Here is a 26202-nt window from a genome sequence, read left to right as displayed (position 1 = left end):
AACTCCCAAACAAACTTCCAATCACAGTAGATATTTTTTTTTTTTTTACTTTCAGCCGAGTAAAAACGTGATGAAACAAAACGTACTGGCAAATTCTGCTACGTCCAAGTTTTCTCGGGATAATAAATATTTGCAATATATTTTAAGAGTTGAGTTATAAGCCAAAACACAATTTGTTCAATCTAGGTAGGCATGTTTATAATCTTCCTATCACCATTTGATAGCCAAGCATGAACCTGATAGTAGATAAATTACAAAACTTTTAATTTAAAAGCAATATATACAGAGATGTTCAAATCAATTTTTGAAAAAATTACCTATTAAATTGTCCAAGTTTAATTTTAGTAGACGTATTGGGAAATATAATCGTTACAATTTTTTATAAATAGTTTTGGTTTAACACTCTTCTGAAAGTGTAATATTTTGTGGTTTTCATGACTTAGTTATAATTTTAGTTTCATAATTAAACTTTATTAAGTAATTTAATTTTAGCAGTCTAAAGAGCCTGAGATTACAGCTGAAGAAGTAATTCGCAGTTATAGTTGTTGGGTAAAAGGTAAAGCTTCTATTCCACAGCCGAAAGAAATTAAAGTGCCCGTGTAAGTATTGTTTTTCATTGTTTTATTAATTTAAAATTAATGTATTAATTGAAAGAATAAATATATTAAATAAATGAATAAATATATTAAATTTAATAAATATATTAATTAAATGAATAAATATATTAATTAAATGAATAAATAATATTAATTATACTTTTAAGTGCTTGTTGAGAGCATTTTAAATGATACATAGACTATTTAAATTCCCACTTAGATGCCATCTGGTGTTGAATTTATTTCGAACTCAAAAATTATTAAAAGCTTTTAAAAGTCCATTTTCAAAATTTTTTTAATAATTCTTTATTTTATTAATGTATAATATTTAATAGCCCTTCATTTCAGGTTTGCACAAAACAAGGAACAGTCAAAGAATATTATAGAAATACCAAAAAAAAAAGGGGGGGGGGAAGCCTTAATTTGGGTTTAAAGTATCTATAAATCCAATATATTTTCGAGAAAAAAAAAATTGCCGCAAATTTGTTTGATATCAATAAACAACAACAAAAAAGTTTTTTTTGACACATTAATGTATTTATATTAATTACATTTCTAAAATCATTAAAAGGTTTTATTACTTAGCAAAGATATTTTTAATCAAAAAATTTGATTTCAGACTTATTGAAAAATATCTATCAAAATCAAAAATATGTTACTAGATCAACAGCATAAATTAATATTTATATTACTTGTTCTTGAACTAAGTTCTTTATTTATATTTTCCTCATTTGCTGTTTACAATTCTAGTTTTTAGTTATTTGCTGTTAACTTAAAAACTATTTATAATATGAAATAACCTAACTTAAGGTGTCTAACCTAACCTAAGGTAATTTAAGATAAAATAACCTAACCTAAACTTTCTCAGAATTCACAAACAAAGTTATATGTTTACAAATAACACTTCTGTCTCTACAAGGGACTGAACTACTCAGTTTGGAATGGGCATTAAAATGATGTGTTTGTGGTAAAGCAAATGGACTATGTTATTATAATATGAATATAATATATTTATAATATGAAATAACCTAACTTAAGATCTCTAACGTAACCTAAGGTAATCTAAAATGAAATCATCTAAACCTTTCTCAGAATTCACAAGCAAAGTTATATATTTACAAATAACATTTTTGTCTCTACCAGGGACTGAACTGCTCAGTTTGGAATGGACATTAAAATGACGTGTTTGTGGTAAAGCAATGGGACGAAATAATAAAAAATTGTCTCTGTTGTAGGAATTATAGCTCAATGTTGTATCAGTTGAAGAACATTGTAAGGTTACTTAATAAAATTTTTTTTTTCAGTTTGCCGAAAAAGGGAGAAAGAAATATCCTGGTTACTAGTGCATTACCATATGTGAATAATATTCCTCATTTGGGAAATATAATTGGTTCTGTTCTTAGTGCAGATGTTTTTGCAAGGTAATAAATGTTTTTTTCCTTAACATTGCATTTAACAAAAAAATAAAAACTGAATACTATACTAAGATGTTAGTTTTACACAATCTGCAAAAGTTCAAGTTTTTAGGGAGCCATTTTTTTGAACACATGTTCCAAAAACTATTGTGTTTATTTTATGTATTGAATTTTCATTTTATATTTTAAAACATTGTTATAAAATAATTCAAGTTTCTTATTAATGTGCATTATAAGTCATTTAAAAAAATATTACATAGATAAATTTATTTTCACTTTTCATTATACATCTTTACTTTATTTTTATAACATATTTTAAAATTGAATTAACATAATTGACATAATTACTATTATGACATATTATAATTGACATTATTATTACTGTGACATAATATTGTATTAGTTAACATAATTATTATGGCATAATTGTTTCTTTTGCTATCACTAAAAGTTGTAATTTTTACAATCTAATCATTGTAATTTAGTGTCTATTAATTGTCCAGTGGGAGAAAAAAAGGGGGGGGGATTTTCCCCCACATTTCTTTGTTTTTCTGACGTAAATCTTAATTGGAGAAATCACCATGATTATGTATGTAGGGTTATTAGCAATATGCTTAATCATGCTGCAGTTAAAATAATTTTAGGAGATAAATGAATTAGCTTATGCAAATGCTTTCTAAAGAATATCTGATGGCATTAGAAATAAAGGCTTTAGTTTAGTTAATTAAATTAATTTTGTTTGATCAGAATAACATAATGTTCTCACTTTTATGTTTCAATATCAAGAAATTTAGTTTATAGCATAACAATATTTGAATCTTTGGTAAATGGTATTGGAAATTAGGCAATGAAAAATTTTCTTTTCTATAGAGGTATATTAATAATAATAATATAATTTAATTTTTTATTGTAATTTTTTATAATTTATCATTAATGCAATAGTTGGTAGTTCTTTTTTTTCCTTTTTTTATGTTTTTTATTTCATTTATGTTTTATTATTACTGATATATTTTTTTTGTATTATATCTTCAGTATTTATTCCTTTTATAGTATTATTAAATTATTATTATATTGAATTATTTTAGGTTTGGCATATCTACCAACTTTTTACAAAAGATTTTTAAAGTAGTCCCAAATTTATACATTGCTATAAATTTGATTCTGCACTCAAAAATTTTATTTACAATTGTTATTAAGAACCCAATTGTATATAAGAACCCAAAAAATTATACTCTAGAGCCGTTTAAGGTATTCTTCTGGTTTTGGCAATTTTTTTTAAAAATAAAGTTTCAAAATTTATAAAATATTTCTCAAAATAAGAAGGGCAAATTTGAGCTCAAAAACTACACATTTTTCATGTCATGCTAACAGCTCTACAAGAAATTGCAAGACATAAATTTAAAAATATTTCTTTTTCTAGATTAATAATGCGATTACCTGTGTTTTGAACTAAAATCTTAAAAAATTTCTAAAAAACAATAAAGTGGAACTAAATATATCGTTTAATATTGAATTTTTAAAGAAAACTTCTAAATATTCTTACTTAAAGCTTGATAAAAAAATTAATTCACACTGATACCTTAGTATACAGTTCAAAACATTGCTAACATTATACAAAGTTTACACACAAAATTTCAATGAATTCTATGAATAAACTTCTTTTGTAATGTGTGTTAGTGTAAAGAATTTTTCTTGAAATCTGCGATCAAAATCAATGCATTTATAATGCAAAAAAATTCTGAAATGAATATTGAATATGAAGTAAGTGTTTAATTTGAATGATTATTTTCTTTCAGTTTTTAACTCTAAATATTGCAAAATTATTGTAACAAAAAGCTGATTACTGATTGCTTTTGTCTTATTTTAGATACTGTAGATCTAGAGGCTATAATACTCTATATATTTGCGGAACAGATGAATATGGAACTGCCACTGAAACTAAGGCTATTGCCTCCAAAATGACACCAAGAGAAATTTGTGACAAATACAACAAACTACATTCCGACATTTACAAATGGTTTAATATTGCCTTTGACCATTTTGGAAGAACCACTACAGAGAAACAGACTGAGTATGTTCTAAAATTTTTAACATTTGTTTTTAGATACATTATTTCTAAGTTTTAAAACAATTGTTTATCTCTGTCTTTATTTAGAATCGCCCAGGACATTTTTCATAAATTGTATGCTGAAAATTTGATCCTCACTGATAGTGTTGAACAACTTTTCTGTGAGTCATGCCAGAGGTAATATAAATTTTAGTGTTTTCCATAGCTATATACAGTATACTTTGGATATTTAAAAGTTGAGTTGATTTTGAGGTTTCAAGTTTTCAAGATAACAAGTTCAGAACTAAAAATGTTCTAAAAAAACATAAATATGTTCTAAGATGACTCTAAAAAGTAGAGTCATGAAATATAAAAGCTACAGTAGGGAACCGATTATCCGGAACGATCGGTACCATAGCTATTCCGGATGACTGATTTTTCCGGTTTTCTGAGTCACTACAAAAAGCCATTTTTTTTATTGTTAAACCCAACTAAAAAAAACAAAAATATTTGGAAATAATCTTAAAAAGAAGAAAAAATTATGAAGTAATACACTAATGATTATTTCCAAAATGATGGTAAGGTAAACATCTTCAAAAAAAAAAACGAAAAATCCTGAAATCTTATCAGGAAAATAAAATTTTGTAAAAAAAAATGGCAGGAAAATTTATTGAATTTCGTTCCGGTTTTTTGGTTTTCTGATTTCCGGATAACGGGTTTTGTACTGTACTAATAAATATGTATATAATGATAGTTAACTAAAACTCTAAATACAGTAATAATTTTATTTCTAAAAGTAAGACAAAAATAATTATGCGCTAAATAGAAAATTATTGGTTTGTAATAAAATTAAGTTTTTTTATTTTCATTATTTATTTAGTTATTTTTCTGAAAAAATTAATGTTCAATCTCGAAAAATATTAGACATAACAAGGTTTTGAGAAGAAACTTTTCGACATAGGAATTCAAATTAACATTATGTGGATATATGTAATGGTAAGGTGAAAATTTTTTCTTTGACATAAGGTTTTTGAGATATAGAAGTTCGAGATATCAAGAGTTATACTGTATTAGTTTATTTATTTATGCAAATAAACTGTTAAATTGTAATTTGATTTTAAGTATATTTCTCTCATGTAGTATGTCTTATGTAGGTTTCTTGCTGATCGATTTGTGGAAGGTATTTGTCCATTGTGTGCATATGAAGATGCAAGAGGTGACCAGTGCGATAAATGTGGAAAGCTCTTGAACGCTGCCGATCTTAAAAGCCCTCAATGTAAACTCTGTAAAAAGACTCCTCATCTCCGCTCTTCAAGGCATCTTTTCTTGGATTTGCCAAAAGTGGGTTTTCTTATTTGCTTGTTTAGAAAATAAGAGAGCTTCCTTAAAGAAAGAATTTATTTCATTAGTATCTTTATTGCAAACATGATTGCTTTTCTTAATAATAATTCATTTTATTTTTAAGCCACTTTTTGAATTATTATAGATAAGATACTTTTAATTGAGGTAAATATTTTGGTAAAGGATTTTTTGTTTTATTGGGCATAAAATTCTGACTTATGGTGAAATTTCTGAATTTCTTTATTATTTCATTCCATATTGATTTATATATAAAGCTTGTTTTATGTATATAATTGATTGGATTGTCAATGTATACATATAGTAAAAACAAGCTTGAAATAAGTATGATGATAATTTAAATGTTTTCTTTTTGTGCAAAATACTTCATATGCTTTTTTATATTTTCATGATTTGAGTTGATAGTTATTTTCAAACTTTTTGTTCTTTTTCCGCTCTTATGTTATGTTTTTCATGAAAAAAAATGTAACTTTAAAGTATTGTTGACCTGGCTACTATTTATTAATTGCAGTTAAATTCTATTTTCTCATCCTTTTTTTTATACTGAGCTGTATTTTTTTTTATTATTCATTTTATCTCTTACTTAGCAGATTTTTTTTTCTAAAAGTGATAAATAACAATAAATAAAATTAAAAGAATAATAATTACAATCACAATGGTTTCTCCATAATCCAAAATGGTATTCATGCATGTTTTGAATGATGAAACATGTTTCTTACAAAATTTTCTATTAAAAATGATCATTACAAATTTACAATTCAATATTCCATAGCCAAAAATAAATCAATTGAGTATATGATAGCTGTGATTTCTGATGAAATGTGAAATCTAACTTGTTCTAATAGTCTATGTCATTAATTTAATTTCTAAAATATTTTATTAGTTCTATTGCTTTATATTAAATTCTGTTTTTCTTTTTGTGATATGCAGTTAGAAGCACCTTTAAAGAAATATTTGGATAACTCAACCCCGAATAGCCAGTGGTCTAATACGGCTAAAGTCATTGCATATTCCTGGCTTAAAGAAGGCTTAAAGCCTCGATGCATTACACGAGATTTGAAATGGGGAACCCCAGTACCCTTGGAAGGATTTACTGATAAGGTTTGTCTTTGATTTAAATTTTCCATTAAATAATCAAGCAATTTACATTTTCTTTTTTAGAATTCAATACATAAGAAGCTTTCTTAATTTTAGCGCATTATACATATTTTTAAAAGAAAATTTATTTAGACAGTAGAAACAATTTTTATCATTTTTTGTAAAGACTTCTCTGTATTTATATTGTGTAAAGATAAGTATAAACTAGTAACAAGTGTTACTGTAAAATATCTTCCCACCTAAAAGTAACTTTATTAGTATTTTTTCTTATCATGAAGAAGAAAAAATTCTTTGAATGATTTTTCCCATGATCTATAATTATTTTATTCTTCTATTTTTAGAATTCAATATATAAGAAGCTTTCTTAATTTTAACGCATTATACATATTTTTAAAAGAAAATTTGTTTAGACAGTCAAAAAAATTTTTATCTTTTTTTTTATTAGAATTTTCTGCATTTATATTATATAAAGATAAGTATAAACTAGTAAAAAAACAGATAACAATAAACTAGTAAAGAAAAAAAAACTCTTTGAATGATTTTCCCATGATCTATAATTATTTTATTGTTCTAGAAATAATATTTCTTTATTAATGTATATATACTACAATCTTAATAATTTATTGATTTTTATTTATTGTAACACATTGGATTGAAATGTTGTATAATTTTCCTAATTTCTAGTTTAAGCAATACAAAATCTTTAAAATATGCAGTTTTAAATGAATTAGGTTTGTTACACTTAATATTATATTTATGTCCTCTCCTGCGACCCATGTTTAATGGAAATATTACCAATTTAAATTCTAATCATACCTGTAAAAGAATTATTTAGCTTAAATAAGTTGTGTTAAAAAAATATCTGTACATATTTTTATGTCGTAACTTTTTTTTTTATATTGAAACTTTTAAAATGTGTTCTACTAATTTAAAAAAATCTACTACTCTCTTTTATATGGTGTTTATTAGAGCTCTAAAATTATATGGTCTAACACAGGGATGGGCAAACTACGGCCCGCGGGCCAACTGTGGCCCACCGGAAGGTTTTATCCGGCTAGCGGATAGAATTTTAACTTGCCGATCCGTGGCGAATATAAACAATATACACTATACATCCATTTTCTTGTCTACTTTGTTTAAAGCTATTTTTGTTCTTTCTTTTTTAACAAAGTACTGATGGCCCTTTTACTGATGTACTGATGGTCTCATGCCCAGAAAATCAGTGCTAAGTTTGCTTTTTATGTATGTGAGCAAGTGTTTTCAACTATGAACCTTAAAAAATATCGTTTCAAAAGTAGACTAACAGACAAACATTTAGCCTCATTCCCTAAAATAAGTACATCTCACTTTCAACCTCAATATAAGGAACTTTTAAAAATGAAATCGCAATTTTATTCATCGTATTATATATTTAAATTAAAACTTGTATATTGTTCCTGCTTTATTAAAGTTTAAAAATTTTAACTTACAAACTTTTCTTTTTCGGTTTTTGGCCCTCCACCAAAAAAGTTTGCCCATCCCTGGTCTAACGTGTCTGAAGAACATGAAAATTCCAATTGGGTATATGTTATCTACCCGTACATGCCCCACATAATCACTGAGAAATACTTTAAATACCTATTAAACACTCCTTTAAGTTTTGACATAAATTGCCTAGAAGCCAGATGGGGCAACCAGAGATCCTCTAAAAAGGGGTGGGGGGGGGTGGAGAGAAAATCAATTAAATATTTGATGCGACCCAAATGTTACTAAATTTAATTATGTGAATAAGAATTTAAATATATAAATAAATAAGAATTAAATTATGTAATAAATATATAAATAAGAATTTAGTTACATAAATAAGAGTCTGGATGTGTAAAAATTGTGAGATTTTTCAAACCCTGGTGGCTATATTATTATTTTAAAGCTATGTTTATAATTGTATGTGTAATTAAATACTGTAATGTTGTGTGGCAGTGCCTGGTGGTTACTAAAGTGATGGAGCGTTCGCCTTCCAATGAGGTGAACTGGGTTCAAATCCCAGCGATAGCTGGTCGATATGAGCACAGTACTGATGTAAAATATCCTCAGTGGTAGATGGATCATGGGTTAGAGTTCCCTTGCCGATAGGCTAACCGTGGAAGGTTTTTGTGGTTTTTTTCTCCATGTAACGCAAATGCGGTTTAGTACCATCAAAAAGTTCCAATGAAGGCAGATTTCTCCCAATACTTTATCACGAGTTCTCTTGTCTTCTGGATCGGGTTCAAAATTACATTAGTAGTCGTAAACACAAAAAATCTGTCGGCTGTTCAATGATGGTTATAAAATAAGAAAATGTTGTGTGGCACAAAATTTTAAGGGATTCTTTGTTAAAATTAGCTCTGTACTAGTGTTCATTGTGTGAGTGAAGTGAGTAAGATAATTTTTTTTTTATTTCAGGTATTTTATGTGTGGTATGATGCCCCTATTGGATATTTATCAATTACAGCCAACTACACAGATAAGTGGGAACAGTGGTGGAAACAGCCTGAAAATGTCCAACTCTATCAGTTCATGGCCAAAGATAATGTCCCATTCCATGGTATTATTTTTCCTGCATGCCAAATAGGAACTAAAGACACTTACACAATTGTCAATCATCTTGCAGCTACAGGTAAGCAACATGAAGTGTTTAGATTTAAAATTTATTCTTAGTAAAAAGTTGAAAATGAAGGCCGGGATATCCTGGTTGGTAGGGTGGGAGTTCGAATCCAGCCGGCTGAAAACCCCATGTGAAGTAAATGGTGACAGGTGCACATTAAATCTGTCTTGTCACAAAGTTCTCCATGTTTCCATAACAAATTATACCTCTGTGGGTGCTGAATTGGAGATCGATTGTTCTTAGGTTCAGGTCAAAATTACGATCTGTGGATGAATGAATGGATGTGAAGTAAGCGAAGATAGCTCCTTCGAGATTCTAATATTTTATTGAACATATTTACATATTTTATTGAACATATTTATTCTAATATTTAAAAAACATCATCACAGCAGGTGATGGGAGAAAATACTGACCTGTCATGTGCGTGCTGGTATTTATACAATTCTAAGAAGATGACATCAGAACTCTTAATTCAGTTCACTTCAAAAATAAGTAAAAACACAATTGATTAAAGACAAACAGATAACAATATGAAATAAACTTGATTTTACGATGAGCAGCGAACCCATCACCACAGATGTATGAATAGGTCCAGGTGTAACGTATGGGTCTGGCAGAAGTTTTCTTGGCTATTGATGTAGCAACTGGAATTCAAGAACAATTGCATCCCTTTACCTTAACGGCCTACGACAACAGCAACAGTTGTAAATGAAGTTTCTAATTCTCATACAATGTTTACATTTTTATTTTAAGCTTCATGCATCATGAAAAATATTATCATGAAAAAATTTGATGCAATCATGAAAAGATATGACTATTTTTTCAGGAATTTTAATTTAAAATATTTCTGTTTTATTATGTATAATGTTACTACTGGAAAATGCTTTGGGACAGGTATTAATTTAGATAAAAATTCATTGTTAGCGAAGAAGACTGCTGTAAAAGTGAAATTTTTTCCATATTTTTAAAATTTGATGCAGAAAAAATAAGACTTTGTTTCGCTTACAAATCAAAAATATTTTGTTTATTTTTTATTTGTAACTTAGAATTTTGTTAGTTTAAAAATTAAGGTAAGCAATGTAAACTGTTTAAAACAATTTATTAGTAAAGAGGACAGTTGCAAAAATTATAAAATTTTAAACCCTCAAACAATGTTCACATTGTGGGAAAATATGATTATTTTCTAACAAATCAAAAATATTTTGTTAATTTTTTGTTTGTGACTTAGAATATTGCAATTTTTTAAATACTTCGAGAATTAAAAATTTCTGTAGGATTTAATTTGCATGAAATCTAAAGCTGTTTAGACTTGAAGCCTACCCAGATGGTAATGTCCAGTAAATCCAGGTTTGTTAGAAGGGTTCTAGCTTGGCTGAAATGTAAATGTAATGTTGTACGCAACACTGACCAGATGGCCGCAGTCATGCTTTTGTTCACGAAATTATAGAGATTTGATCCCCCTGCCCCACAACAGGCTGTTAAGAGAATGCATTACTTTTTTTTTAAAATTAAAGTATCAAATTATTAGCTTTGACATTTTAATATATTTATAAGATGTAAAAGTATTGAACAAATAAATGTTTCTTAAACATATTATTTTTTTTAGAGTATCTGAATTATGAGGATGTGAAATTTTCCAAAAGTAGGGGTGTTGGTGTTTTCGGTGACGACGCAAAAGAAACTGGTCTACCTTCTGATGTATGGAGATTTTACTTGCTGTACATAAGGCCAGAAGCACAAGTAAGCTAACTGTGCATAGATGGTTATCACATAATAAAAAAATGCAAATTTAATTAAAGAAAATGTTAGTTTTCCTCAAAAAATATCAATTTATAAAAAATTTTAATCATGAATTCTAATGTCTGCACGTTTGAATTAATATTTTATTTTTTGAAGATAAAATCGTAATAATTTTCATGTCTATATTCTTTCTGTGATACGGAGTTCCACATTATTTTCTTAGTTTTTATTTTATCTGACACATTCATACTTAAAATTACAGTAATAATGCTTTATTTATTTAAGTATTTTTCATTTAACCGCTTCTCTGATTATCCCGAGTTAGCTCAGGTATGTATACATTGCAAATATTTATTTAACCCGAGTAAACGGGGGCATAGCAGAATTCGTCAATAAGTTTTTTTTTTATGAAATTAATTACGTTTACGTTTTATGAAATTTTTATTTGGCCGGAAACAAAACAAAAAATAATAATAATCTGCTGTGATTGGAAGCTTGCAAATTTTTATTTGGTTTGAATTTTGCTATTTGTGGAACTGCAGACATGTTTTGTACAATTGTATAAACAATGGTTGATGAATTTAAATAGAAGAAGGCAGGNTGTGGACCACGACTAACTCGGATAACTGAAAAACTCGGTTAAAACGAAGAGTATAAAAAAAGAAAGAAAAAGAGTTGGTATAAATGTAATATATTTAAGAAAGATAAAATTTATACGAGTATATCACATACAATTCCTATTATTATTAAAAAGGTTACTTGAAAAAACTTGAAATAGAGTCCCGATTATCCGAGTTAATGTGGACCACGACTAACTCGGATAACTGAAAAACTCGGTTAAAACGAAGAGTATAAAAAAAGAAAGAAAAAGAGTTGGTATAAATGTAATATATTTAAGAAAGATAAAATTTATACGAGTATATCACATACCATTCCTATTATTATTAAAAAGGTTACTTGAAAAAACTTAAAAAGTATACTTTGCGAGAATTAAAGAGTTTTTTCTTAAAAAAAGTCCTTAATCGTTTTTTGTTTTACATAACTTTGGTGCTTTTCTGCATCAATGTTTCGCCATTTTTTAGGGATAACAGGAAAGCTGGTGTCGCCTCTTTTTGTTGTTCTATGTATTCAGTAGCATTTTCGACAGCTTTAAGTTCATCTGTGTGAGAGATTTTTATATGTTGATTTTCATCGTCACTATCTTCATCGTCTTCGCTAGGTTCATTTTCATTATTGACGATATTAACGATCATTTCATGGGATCAAGTTGTTAGATTTCGTTTTCCCGAGTGTTTGGAAGATAAAATCCAGATTTATTTTTCGGCGGTATTTTTAAAAATAAAAAAATAGACTAGAACAAAAAAATCCTTAAAATATTTGATAGCTTGGTTGATGCGGAAACTCGGATAACCGGGGCTCGGATTATTGGGACTCTACTGTATTTATTAACCCGAGTAAACTCGGCCATAGCAGAATTCGTCAATACGTTTTGTTTTATCACAATTTTATTTGGCCGGAAACAAAACAAAAAATAATAATAATCTGCTGTGATTGGAAGTTTGCCAATTTTTATTTGGTTTGAGTTTTGCTATTTGTGGAACTGCAAACATGTTTTGTACAATTGTATAAACAATGGTTGATGAATTTACATAGAAGAAGGAGTAAAAAAATGGCATTCGCGAGGGAAAGTAATGCAGAAGATTTTTCAGATTATGAAGATGTGAACATGGCTAATATTTAACTTTTTTCATTTGCCCGAGATAATTTGGGATAGTAAACTCATGGTAAATTAAATATTTTTTACACACAAAAAAAAAAAATAATTAAATTTTAACTTAGAATTTCTGTACTATATTTTGTTATAGCTATTAATGAAATAAAAAAATATGTTGATTGTTTGTATTTTCTTTTCAAAAAAAATTGGTAGGAGAAGCTGTTAAGTAATATTTATACTGCTGCGTGTCCAACAGAACTTTTTTACTGTTTGTTTGTTTCATCCATTTACCCAGTTTTGTACAACTTTTTTTAATTTGACAGCATTACAAAATTAAGTATTTAGCCTTATCTAACAGAATTATTATTTTTTAAATGCTAATTCATAACATGTTCACATGCAGAAAAATTTCTTCTTTTGGGATTTGACAGCTGTAATAGTCTTCCTGCTGGTTATTTCTAAAAAACAAGGTTGAGCTTTTATTAAACCTGACATTCCTTTTATTACATCACCTAGAAGTACCCTATTTATTATTAATGTAAGAAGTGAAATAAACAAGGACAAATAGAATAAAAACTAGGAGAACACATTTAAAAAAAAAAGAAAATTTGTTTAACATGTGTAAAATCAGCCTTAAGTTGAGTTTTAACTTAATGCTTTCACATGGCAGCTTTCAGCCACCAATTCCTTTTGAGTGTCAACAAAAATGGCCGCAACATTTATGTGTTTATATTAAATGTGTATTTATACTAAATGTGTATTTATACTAAATACGTGTTGATATCAAATTGTTTATATTAAATTTTATGTGTTTATACTAAATTAAAATTTTTAATTATGAAATTTTTTTTTCAGGATACTTATTTTAGTTGGAATGATTTAATGTTGAAAATAAATTCTGAGCTTCTAAATAATCTTGGCAACTTCATCAATCGGTAATTAAACATTTTTGATTGTTTTTGTGGCTTTCGTTTTTAGTTTCTCTAATACTTATTTTTGAAAGCGTATACAACATTCTATTTTAAGTCAGGATATCATTATTTTTGCTTTAATGAAAAAGTAGATTCACTAGCTAAATGAGCTTTCTGCATTTGCCACATTACCACACTCCTTTCCCCATAAGAAATTGTAAGGAACTAATCAAGACAAAATTTAAAACCTCAGAAATTATACCAATATAACTGCTGGAAAATGTTGGTAGTGTCTTATACAAAATGAAAACAGAACTCCTCTAATTTATCCAAGATAAGCGTTGCCTGCTTTCAAATGTCAACAGGGAGTCATGGTAGCTCAGAGGATATAGTATTTTGCCTCCCAATGAGGTGACCCAGGTTTGAATCCCTGCAGTGGCTGGTTGATACAAATTCTTCTCGGTCATACCAACCATAGTGCTGATGTTAAATATCCTCAGTGATGCATGGAATTGTGGGTTGGAATCCCGTTGCCATCTGGCTAACCATGGTTAGAAGATTTTTGTTTTTCTCTTCCTATCCATGTAATACAAATGTGCGTTAATTCCTATGTCCTTCCGAAAGGCTAGTTTATTCAATTGCTTGATTTAAGAGCTTTCTTGTGCGGTGTTGGGTTCAAAATTACAGGACTATGAAAATGTACTCAAAAAATTATTATCTTCTATTTTAATTATGTTATAGCTTTTTGTGAAAAGCTTATCTAATTTAAATTTTTTATCGTAGACATTTTTTTTTTGTTAAAAAAAAATAAATGCTTATTTTTTTCTTTTACCTATTTATAATTTAATAATTTATTGTAATTTTTTTTATGTATCTCGTACTAAAGCTTTGAAGACAGTGTATTTTTATAACATGTAAATATATTTTGTGCTCACCAGAATATTTAGAATTAAAATGCTAACCTACAAGGACTGTTATTACTCTGTAAGTGGTGTGCAGAGTTGGGGGGGGGGGCAGAAGGAACTACTGTCCAAACATTCAACATTAAAACTTTCTTACTAAATTACATTTTCTTTTACATTTGATTAAAGGAAAATAATTTATGAAAAATAAAATATAATCTCCGAAAAAAGAATTAGTAATGAAATTAAAATAATTTAAATGGAAATCTTTTAATCTATGAAAAAATTTTAATATTTTGTTAGAAATGCATTTTTACCTTCCAAAATTTCTATACGCATAAAAATCAATTATTAAAAATTTGTTTAACTATGTCCCTTCTTGGGATGGTGTTACTCATTTAAAACATCGAATCAAGAAGTTTGCCCCATACCTGTGGCAGAATTTTTTCAAGCTATCTGCTGCAAAACTCTCTAGTACTAATATCTTCCTGCAAGATACTTTTAATAATAACAATATATATGTTACTAATTTAAAATAACAAAAGCGCTATGTAACAAAACAAAAAAAACTATATAATTTTTTTTTGATTGAACATGTAATGATTGAACAAATTTTTTTTTATTGAACACGCCCACATTATCTCTTTTGCATTTTGTAAATAATCATCACAATAAAAAAAGAGTTAAAAATCATGAAATCAGTAGTAATTGCTCAAAATCATGTGAATCAGACTCCTCAAATGCATGTTCCGTTTCTAGATTAGGTTGTTATAAAAAAGATCAGATTTAAAATTCATCCAGAAATCAATAGCAATAACTGTCAAACATTTGACTGCCTTAAAAAGTAAATACTCAAATGCACAATTCGATTTTTCCATATTGTTTGAAATGTATCGGGATGTTTAAAATCCATATGAAAATCAATATCAATAACTGCTAAAAATCAATCGAGGCATTACTTTGATGGACGATACCATCGGCGTAAATTGAGTGCATCGAAAAGTGATTATCTAAATGCATGATTCAAATACAGTATGGAACCGATTATCCGGAACGATCGAGACCATCGCTATTCTGGATAACTNATGAATAAAGATAAATAATTTCTATTCTTAATACTTCTCAATGCTGATTTTTTTAAAAATGTTATTAATGTTTTTCAAATTTTGAATTCTTATTTTGCTTTTAATTTTTGTTTCGATACAACTAATTCAATATTGTTTTAGATTTTGAAACGCATCCCCAAAATAATACATATGTAGATAATTTTGTTGAGTAGCAAAAGAGTAATAAGAATGCACAGTCAAAAATTTTAATATGTTAATTCAATGTCTTAAATGCTAAAATAAATAATATCTTGAGTGGAAAAACATATTAACGTAAAGTTTAAGTACAAGATGAAAATTATGAAAAATGTTTTATACAAAATAATAAGATGAGCTAATTAAACAAAAATGTGATTGTGGTTTTTTAAATGAACTATGTCTACCAATAAAATCATATTCATTTTTTTCCATTCTTTATCTGACATTTTCAAATTTATTCTGCAGAAATTTTCATTTCTTCTTGTTTCAAAATCATTTCCAGTTAAATTTTTAAATTCATTTCAGCATAATAATTTTTAAAAGGTTTCTTTGGTCTTATTCAACCTCTTTAAATTTTATGCTTAATTATCTTATGCTTATGCTTAATTATCTTATGCTTATGCTTAATTATCTTATGCTATATTATTTTATGCTTAATTATTAAATCAATTTTCGCTGGGTTGATTTAACTTTTAATCTAAGTATGCTATATAGAAATATTTGTTTAGTGTCAGTTAAAAATCTCCTATTGACCTTGTTAAACCCATTACTTAAAATTGTTAATTGTTAAGTTTTTGTGTGTTTGTGCAAGTGTGTTTTATTATCTGCTTTTAATTTTAGAATGCGAGATGCTATAAAATATTTACTCAATATCAGTCGACTTGGAAATTTTTACATCCAATCAAACAAGCCGTGGGAATTGGTGAAAAAATCTCCTGCTGAAAAGTAAGTTCTAAGTTATTGTGACGAATTTTCTAAATCTGAAACTAAATTTTATTGAAGCAAATTGTGTAATGTGTTTAAATTTTTTTTATATACATCATTAAAAACAAAATCTTGATTTTTATATACACCTGTGAATTGTTACGAATTTGCCTTTAAATTATCAGGTGTTTGAGATTTCTGTTCTAATAATCTTCATATTACAATAAATATAAATCAGTATATATTGTTTGATGTTTTGAAGTATTTTTTCATATATTTTTTACTACCTGTATTACCAACAGGATCTGTATATGTTGAAAGCAGGTCCTTAAGGTATTTAAACTTATTTTTGCACAAGTGTCGATCTTCTAGATTTGGAATACATAAAAAAAATTATTTATGATCTGATAAAATTAATTCTATTTATTGTAAATATTTGGCTGTTGAAAAAAGGTTCTCAATATATAAAAACTTACTTTTGTATACGAGAAAATCTTCTACATTTGAAGTATAATAAAAGTATTTATAATCCAATGCAATTGATTCTGCTTACTGTAAATATTTTTCTGTTGAAAAAAGGTTCTCAATATATAAGAACTTACTTTAGCACAACGAGACAGTCTTCTACATTTGAAGTACAAGAAAAGTATTTATGTAAAAGTAATTCAAAAGTAATTCAATGTTATTAATTCTGTTTCTTTGTAATTTCTCAAAATTGAAGTATTATGATTTTTTTTAACATTAATTTCAAACTTAGATAAAAATTTTACCTTTAAACCTAAATTTTACTTAAAAAATTTTACCTAAAAATTTACCACATTCTCTTAGTATACTTGTTTTAATATAGGGGAGAGTCGGGTAGCCCCGCCCACTTAAGGAGTATTGCTTATATTTCTGTATAATATTGAGTAATAATCAATATTTTTGTATTTTTCTATTGTTTTATCATCTAATTAAATAATGCAAAAAGAATAAACCAAAAAAAGAATAGTTTAACTTAAAAAAATAGAAATTAAAAAAAAATATGTTTACAGCTCTTTTCAAAATGTGTCGGGTAGCCCCGCCCAGTTACAAAAATTATGTTTTTCGACTGTTTTTTCACCTTGTTTATCATTTTTATCACAAAATTATTTTATTTATTACATATTTATATACTTTTAGTGAATTCTATCATTTAATAACAATAATTTAATAACAACAATATTTGTTGTTAAAAATGCATATAACATTCAAATTTGAAGCAATAAAATAATAATCTTTGCAACCGTACATTTATCGACGAAATAAAATTGGGCGGTGATACCCGACATTCATGTGAGCGGGGCTACCCGAAATCCAATTTTTTTGTAAATTTGTAATTACTCGAACAATTTTTCACATATAAACTTCTTTCTTTGTGCAAATTAAACTTAAGACTACATACTTTAATGCTGTATGTATAGAAAAAATTATTTTTTTAGCATTAAAATGAAGTTTAATCGAAACATTCAACCAATTTTTCTTAATTTCATGACTACTGTATTCAACATATTTTCGAAACTATTGTTTACCATGTTAACAGCTTCATAAATACTTGAAACTTTGAAAATAAAGTTTTTTTAATATAACATTTAATGTCCAATGGCCCATTGACTTGAAAAAATATTCTATACATATGAAATTGACAGTGGGCGGTGGCACCCGCTGGGCAGGGCTACCCGACTCTCCCCTACTTATTTTAATACATTATATTTAAATTTAGAGAAGAAAACCTGTGTCCTTGCACATTTTGTCTTGTTTGTTTGCAAGATTATTAAGTTTTTTTTAAAAAATTAATTAAGTAAATTGAAATAAAACTGAATGTGTAATGTTTACAATCATAATGAAGAAAGCTATTTCGTGACAAAAACATGAAACTGAAGAGAGAAAAAAAGAAATCATCTCTTTACATCAATTGCTAGGACTGAGAGGCTGGTGAAAATTATTTAACGGTGGTCTAAGTCAAATTTTAGTATACCAGACCAATGTTAATTTAGAGTCCAAGCTAAATATTAATTATTTAAATATTTTTAATTTTTTTCCTCCCACAGGGCTTTAGCTGGCACTGTTCTTGGCTTAAGTGCAAATATTTGCTGTTTGCTTTGTACATTGATGGAACCTTACATGCCTGACACATGTGCTAATTTAAAGTCTCAGTTAAACACATTGATGACTTTGTTTGTCTATTACCGTCGGGACACAAAATAGGAAAAGTAAGATGTTTTCTTTAATGATATTAATTGCTTTGTTTATTTATTTTGTTTTATTTACCATTTTTATCTTTATTTGTGTTATAATTTGACAAGTTTTATTTATATTTTATTTTTGACATGGCAAATAGTATTTTTTAAACTTCTTTGACAAATTATCAACAAAAAAAAATCTTAAATATTTCCTTAATTTTTTTTTTTATTTAAGCTTTAATTACACAGTACAACATGATAAAGGGTTTTTCGTTGAAAATATGTGATCATTGTATATTTTTAGCTGAAAATAAGGAATTTGTAATTATTTTTTTCTCTGTTATGTACTATTTTCCTAAACCACACAATAACAACTTACGGGCAAAATAGATTCTCATTTACAGTTGGACCTTCATTAACTTAGCAGACTATTTTTTATTTTAATATTTGAATTGAGTACCTTTTCTTTATTTCTTTTTTTACAGAATCACATAGTTTCATTTGAAATACAGAAAAATGGTTCAAATTTGTAGTACAGTTGTGTATCTACCACCACAAAAATACAATTCCTAATCCCTAGTATACAAGACATGTTAACTCGATTCTATGGTGGGGTACCTTTTCATAGATGAAGGTTGACATGGTCGATATCTACTCAATCTCCACATTAGTGACCTTCTGATGTGATGTGAACAGGACTACTTTGATGGATGGTCCACATTGAACAGTTGACTTGCTACTTGTGATCACGACATTGTCCTCCTCACGCTGTTGCTTCTCCGTCTTCGACTGCTAAAGACATCACAGGAGCGGCCATGAAATTAATACAGCTCTAAAAAAGTACGGTGATCTTAATACAGCTCTCCCGGCTTCTCACAAAACAGCAATGAATCAACTAGTGGTATCCATTCATCGAATTCTATAACAGATATAATTCTGGTGGGGGAGTACTATAGTGTATCTACCACTACAAAAATATTATTCCAAATGACTAGTATATTAGACATGTTAATTAAGACTATGGTGGCTATGACTATAACATGTTGATTATGGTGGGGTACCGTTTCACAGATAAAGGTTGACATTGTCGATATCTGCTCTCCCCACTGCAGTATTAATTGACCAATCAAAATGAGAAATTGTAAACAAATAAAATCTTTTTATTAATTGACAACTTCCCACTTTGATTTGGCAAAAATATAACTTTTATTTGTCAAGTATATTATATGATACAAATGCCGTAGAAAATTTACTAACCGCAAAAATTCTATAAACCGTAATTCTCCGTAAACCACATTAAATGTACAAGTCTCTTAAGAAGTAATTAACTTCTCTAAGTCTTTATACTTAAACGTACAAAGTCTTTAAAAGGCACTAAAATTGATAAATTTGTTGGATTTAATTGCTAATGTTCTTGACAATTTCAATCTTTTTCTGAAAATAGTAAATACTTAAGTACTTATTTTTGTGTTTTAAATACTATTTATTTAAAAATTGTTTTAAGGCATTAATATTGATCTGTTCCAAATATATATTGCCTTGTTTAGCTTGTAATTTTATGATATGTGAAATTATTTATTTTGCCAAAAATGGTTTAGCATCATTCATCATGTTTCATGGTTTGCGTTATGAAGATCTTCTGTATTGTTGAAAGATTTATTTTATATTTTCTATTTATTTCTATCTTTCACCATTGCTTAGACCTGAAATTGGCACTTTTATTTATGCAACGATAAAAATACCTGTAGCTTTTGCAATTTTTTTTATTTATTGTTAACTTCTTCATTTTTTTTGCAGCCTTCGCCTTTGTTTAAAAAAATAGAGCAAGATGTCATCAATGAACTCAAATCAAAATATGCTGGAAGGCAATCTCAAGAAAATGTAAGTTCTTCCACTTCTTCTTTATCTCTAAAGTTTATTTTAAGACTATTGCTTTTAATATTTATTGTTTTGTTTGACAAGGGTTATAGTTAAATAATTTGTTAACCATATATTTTGTTTACGGTTTAAAATTGGATTAGGAACATCATTACTCGAAAGTATTAAATTGTTAAAATGTTTTTTAATTTTGTATCCGTTTATAGATTAAAGTAATTTTCATTACTTGTTTTATTTTATAGAACTTAGTTTTTATTTAAGTTTGCTTTGATTTGAAAACTAATTGAGCGAAAAAATTCTTATTTAGTATTGTTTGATTTTTTTCACTTTCCTGCCTGGGTATTTTTATTCATTTTTCTAATTCTTGCATTAGAATTTGAAATGGTAAATGATTTTTAAAAACTTATACTATTGAAACTGGAAAATATCATTCATAAGCTTTTTTAAGCTTTCATTTATAAACTTTCTATATATTCAATAGTACTTTCAATAGCTTTTAGTCCATCTGTATGAGAGATTTTTATATGCTGATTTTCATATGCCTTACTAGATTCATTATTGACAATATTAATGATCATTTCATCGGTAATCTTGTGTTGTCTGTCAGCTTGTTTTCCTGATTGTTTGGAAGAATTTTTTTGGCGGTAGTTTCAAAAATAAAAGAATAAACTAGAACGAAAAAGGGAAAAAATCCTTGAAATATTTGATAGCTCAGTCAAAGGGGAAACTTGGATAATCAAAGCTCGGGTAATCGGGACTCTACTGCAATACTTTGCTAAAAGTTGGATAAAATAAGTATCAATAAAAAATGAATTGTATGTATGCTAACTCTTTCTTAAAGAATTTAAAAATGATTTATGAGCTTAATTTTGCCAATTTATAAGAAATAATCATGTTCCCATAAAAACTATAATCAAATAATACATTTTCACTAAGTTTTCGTGTCTATTTATTATGAAGAATACTACTAGTAAGTTGCAAAAATATTTTTTAAGCACTTTGGAACGAAGATCACACATTCCAGAGAATTCTTCGTAACTTTTTTTGGATCCCCTCCAAGACTTTTTGCATGTTTAGCATGTAAAAGTATGTTTATGTATTCAAAAGAGGGATTGAATTTCATTAATTTGTATTGATTGAAATACAAACTAGCCACGAACTATCTCCTTACTAATGAAAAGAGGAAGTTTCATTAATTTTTAACGCAGGTTAAAGATATATAATGTGTCCACCTTATACTTCATGGCAAACATCTTAAGTAGTAGTGAAACATCTTCCACATGCTAAACAACCATTCCGTTTCTACTACACCACATAAGTGGTGATAAACAGAACTATGAAACGTTTTTGTTCCTTCTTCATGTTGGTCCTGCAGTGGACTGATCGTTACGACATGGTTCTCAGTAGAACACCGAAGGCATGCATCACTGGCTGCGGACAGTAAATGGGTGGGTAATAACTTTGATCAGTCTGCCAAGGGCCCGAGGTTGCGCGGTATTGATCCTCGTTAATCTGTTCTACTGTAAAGTGCTCGACTTCGCGCGCAGGTCGTTGGGCTACTAAAGCGGGGGAGCCATCCCATCTGCAGAGGATCAGAATTGCGATGGCATGTCTTGGGATTATCCTTGGGGATGTTTCCCAGACCGTTGCCAATAGCCCATTGTTCAGCTCTAGTGCGACATAAATAAAGTATTGTCAATAAAGTATTTACCTACCTTCTTCATGTCGATTGAATTAAATTAATATTTCACAAAATACATGTTAAATTTTTATTCCATGAAATACAAATTATTTAAATTGAGATTTTTGAATAATGCTGTTTACTGTTTGTTTTTTTAGAATCATAATGTTAATCAGCAAAAAATTTCTTTTAAATAATTTGAATTTTTAACTGCAACCTTCTCATCCATATAGGTTAAAAATTAGAAAATCAGTATTTATTATTTAACCTTAAACACTACATGCAAATATATAATTAAAATGCCTCTTCATAAACGTTATTTGTGAGGTTCATAGACTGGTTCATGGTTAAAAACCACTCTGACTCGACCATCCACCTCGTGCTATTTCGCATGATTAATAGTAAGTATTATTTTTATTAGGTGTTGAGATGGTGAACAAATCTTTTAGTTAAATACCATACTTTTTTTTATTTTTATTTCCAATGCAGCAGGCGATGCGGACATTATCCTAACGCCGTACAGAGATCAAAATAAAACAAAATACAAATACAGAAGGAGATGAAATATACAAAATACAAAAACGAAAGCAAAACATCAAACACAAAAATTAATTCAAGAACTTAAATTGAACAAAAGTTCTCTGGCCACCCAGTATCGGGAGTAGATGCAGTTCTTTGTGAGAACTGAACAGTTTAGAAGATGTAGGGGGCAGGCAGGATTATCCACTATTTTAAGACGGAAAAGATGGTCATATAAGCAGTCGTGCTTGGTAGCAAGACGAAAGGCAGCTACAGCACTGCTTCTTGGGCAATCAGGGAGATTAAAGATGTCATTTCCCCACGATTTTTCTTTTGTTCATTCCTTTAGCAATGATATATGTGTTGTCTTAATTGCATGATTAATCATTAATGAAGTGGACTTATAGCTAACCAACTTATTTGGGGCTTGATTAACAAAGCAACCTTTTTTGGCCAGTGCATCAGCTTTTTCGTTGCCAGGGATACCACAGTGGGATGGGATCCATTGTAAGGCAATCGTTTTATGTTTTTCACCTATCTCTGTCATTAAAGATCTACATTTCACAATGGACAAAGAGCTAGGGGCTTGAGAGTAGTTGGAAATGGCCAGAATCGCAGCTTGGGAATCCGAGAAGATGACAGCTTGATCGTAAAGAGAAGGACGAGCATTTAAATTAGTTAAAGCTACTTTGATTGCCTCAACCTCACCATCAAAGGCAGTCTTGGCTGTTCCCAATGAAAGATAGTGGGAGAAATGCTCACAAAAAATACCAGCACCGGCAACGCCATCCATCTCAAGCTTTGAGCCATCTGTGTATACGTGCAACCATGCTTCAAGAGGAAAACGATTGTGGATGGTCTCCGCGCTGAACAAAGCTGCTGCACAATCCTGGGCTTTTAAGACAGGACTCATAAGGTCCAGGTGACATAATATTTTGCTAGCTTCCGTAGGATTTTAAGGGGGGAAGCAAAGGTTCAATCCGGGGAGGTATATAAATACCATACTAAGAAGTTAAAAAAAAAAAAAAAATTCCTTGTTAAAAAAAATGGAATTTTTTTTTTTTTTTTTTTGTAAAAAAAAATTCCTTGTTAAAAAATTCTAATTCAATAAGGTTTCAATTTTTAAAAAAATGATTTCTTGTTTATCATGCTAACAAAGCTGATTACATTCTAATTATTGTTTGTAGGAGACTGTGCCACCTTTAAAAGAAACAAAAGCTACTGTTCCAGCATCAAATATGACAAATGGTGTGGATCTGCAAGCTTTAGAAGCTTCAGTGACTGAACAAGTGAGAAAACATTTTGTTTGTTTCAACAAGTTTTTTTCTTCTTTATAATTCCTTGATTGCTTATTTCAGATTGATTTTTTTTTATCGTTATAGTTTATTTATATGTTATACTTTCATTTAATGAACTATTTTCTTCTTTTTTTAAAAAAATGCTTTGTTCAACATAGAAGTGATCGGAAGTGTTAGAAGCCCTAATTTCTTCTTTATAAATTCTTTTATACACCAAATAAGTTAAAGCCAAAAAATTAGTAAACATGTCCTAGTAATTATTAGAATATGCAATATTAACCCACTTACGGTTCTGCATGTAAAAGTCTTATTTAAACCCGTAGTCTTCTCCACATAGAAAAACCAGTATTTCCTAGATACGGAAATAGTGTCAAAGGGAGAAACATTCTCTCAATTTTTCCCTTTTGCTAAAGCGTCAGTGGGTTAAGTTAATTAGTGAAAGTTTAATTAACAGAAGTTTTAAATTTGTGATGAAAATTTTTTTATGTTTCATATGTATTGAAAATAGAATTAAGATGTATTGAAAATAATGTTTCATATGTATTGAAAATAACGTCGATGCAAGCGATATTGATAACTACAAAGGATAACATTAAGCATTTTTATTTTATGACCATGGTTGATCAGCCAACCTAATTTTGTACAACTACAAATGCTCAACTCCGTAGCATTGTAATTTTGAACCCTATGCAAAAGACAACGGTATTCCTGGATCAAATATGGGGAGAAATTCGGCTTTGTGCATTACCTTTTGATGGAGCTAACCTGCATCTGCGTTACATGGAGAGGAAGACCAGCGGAACCTCCCTCGGTTAGCCTGATGGCAAAGGGACTTTATCCCATGATCTGTCTACCATTGAGGATCATTTTTGTCAGCATTGTGGTCGGTGCGAACTGGGTGCAGAATATTCGTATCGACCTGCCCTGGCTGAGAATCGAACTCAGTTCACCTCATTGCTTTGCATCATATTTATTTTATAACCGTCGTTGAACAGCCGACCCAATTTTGCATTGTTTTATTTATTAAAATTTCAACAAATTTTATTTCAATAATATTTTTCCTTGGCAGGGTGAAAAAGTGCGATCCCTGAAGGTTGCAAAAGCAGACAAGGCTTCCATAGACAAGGAAGTTGCTTTACTACTGCAGCTGAAAAGAGAAGTAATGATTGCTAAGGGTGAAAATCCAGATCAACAACCAGCTAAGTCTAAAAATAAGAAAAAAAGATGATTATGAAAAAAATGTAGCATCTTAATTTATGGACATTAAATCTTAATTTATTGTAAAATGGTTTGTTTTTTAATTATTCTTCAGTTTATCTTCAATTACTTATGTTGATTACTTTACAGATACAAATTGAAATTTTAAGGGAAACTTTTTTTTTTCCTGATTATTTAAATATAGAAAGTCAAGTTTATTGTGAGAGCAATTTTTCGTGTTGAATTTTTCGTGTAATTTTTTTTTTCCATTTTAAAATGCAAATCATCCTCTTTAATTTTTATTTTCCATCATTCTAATCATTTTTTTTATATCACTCTAATTATTCTTTTTAATGTAGAATTATTAAGAGTACTAACAAATACTAATTCAATGTTCCCACGGTCCTTAAAAACTGCTTAATTTTTTTTTTGGAAAATAAAAATTTATATTATGGATGATAAAAAGTTATCATGGAATTTATATTATTTCGTAAAATCTACTGGATTTTTTTTTTCCTTATCAATGTTGGCAGCTATGAGCATACAAACATTGACCGGTCATGATATGTCTAACGTTAATATTTAATTAATTTAGTCTACGAGGCCTGTCTAAAAAGTATCCGACCTTAATTTTTCCTGCGCAAAGTAGTGACTCTAAGGCGGCGCCTTAGTGCACAGTGGAAGGAGGAACCTTAATGCACATGACTGAATTTTTTCACCGTGTTCGCTTGTGCAACTCGCTGGCTGGTGGTCGCCAAGTAAGGTGCTGTTCGTAGTGTTCGTCGGATTTAGTTTTCTCGCAAGATGACTGAACGAATTGAGCAAAGATACTGCATGAAATTCTGTCAAAAGCTTGGTGATTCTCAAAGCCAAACAATTCGTAAGATTCAGCAGGTGTTTGGAGAAGAAGCGATGGGTGTAACACAAATTAAGGAGTGGTTCAACCGATTCAAAGATGGCCGCACATCAGCGGAGAGTGAGCAACGTTGTGGCAGGCCTCAAACTGCTCAGAGT

General features: G+C 28.7%; 1 protein-coding gene across 1 annotated transcript in view; it reads left to right on the top strand.

Annotated features, from left to right (window-relative positions):
• The window catches only part of LOC107439894 (methionyl-tRNA synthetase 1), a 42991-nt gene that overhangs the window by 12349 nt on the left and 4440 nt on the right, over positions 1–26202 (top strand). The window contains 16 exon segments of the mRNA XM_071185855.1: positions 493–599; positions 1901–2017; positions 3879–4082; positions 4167–4256; positions 5213–5399; positions 6348–6518; positions 8937–9150; positions 10745–10878; positions 13448–13547; positions 16282–16435; positions 18484–18596; positions 18599–18645; positions 20413–20496; positions 23881–23982; positions 25061–25213; positions 26041–26200. Of these exon segments, the coding sequence (XP_071041956.1) occupies positions 493–599; positions 1901–2017; positions 3879–4082; positions 4167–4256; positions 5213–5399; positions 6348–6518; positions 8937–9150; positions 10745–10878; positions 13448–13547; positions 16282–16435; positions 18484–18596; positions 18599–18645; positions 20413–20496; positions 23881–23982; positions 25061–25213; positions 26041–26200 (2137 nt within the window).

Source organism: Parasteatoda tepidariorum, chromosome 9, assembly GCF_043381705.1.
Source record: "Parasteatoda tepidariorum isolate YZ-2023 chromosome 9, CAS_Ptep_4.0, whole genome shotgun sequence".
NCBI lineage: Eukaryota > Metazoa > Arthropoda > Arachnida > Araneae > Theridiidae > Parasteatoda > Parasteatoda tepidariorum.
The sequence above is the reverse complement of the archived record's forward strand: the minus strand, read 5'-3'. Positions and strand labels throughout refer to the sequence as shown.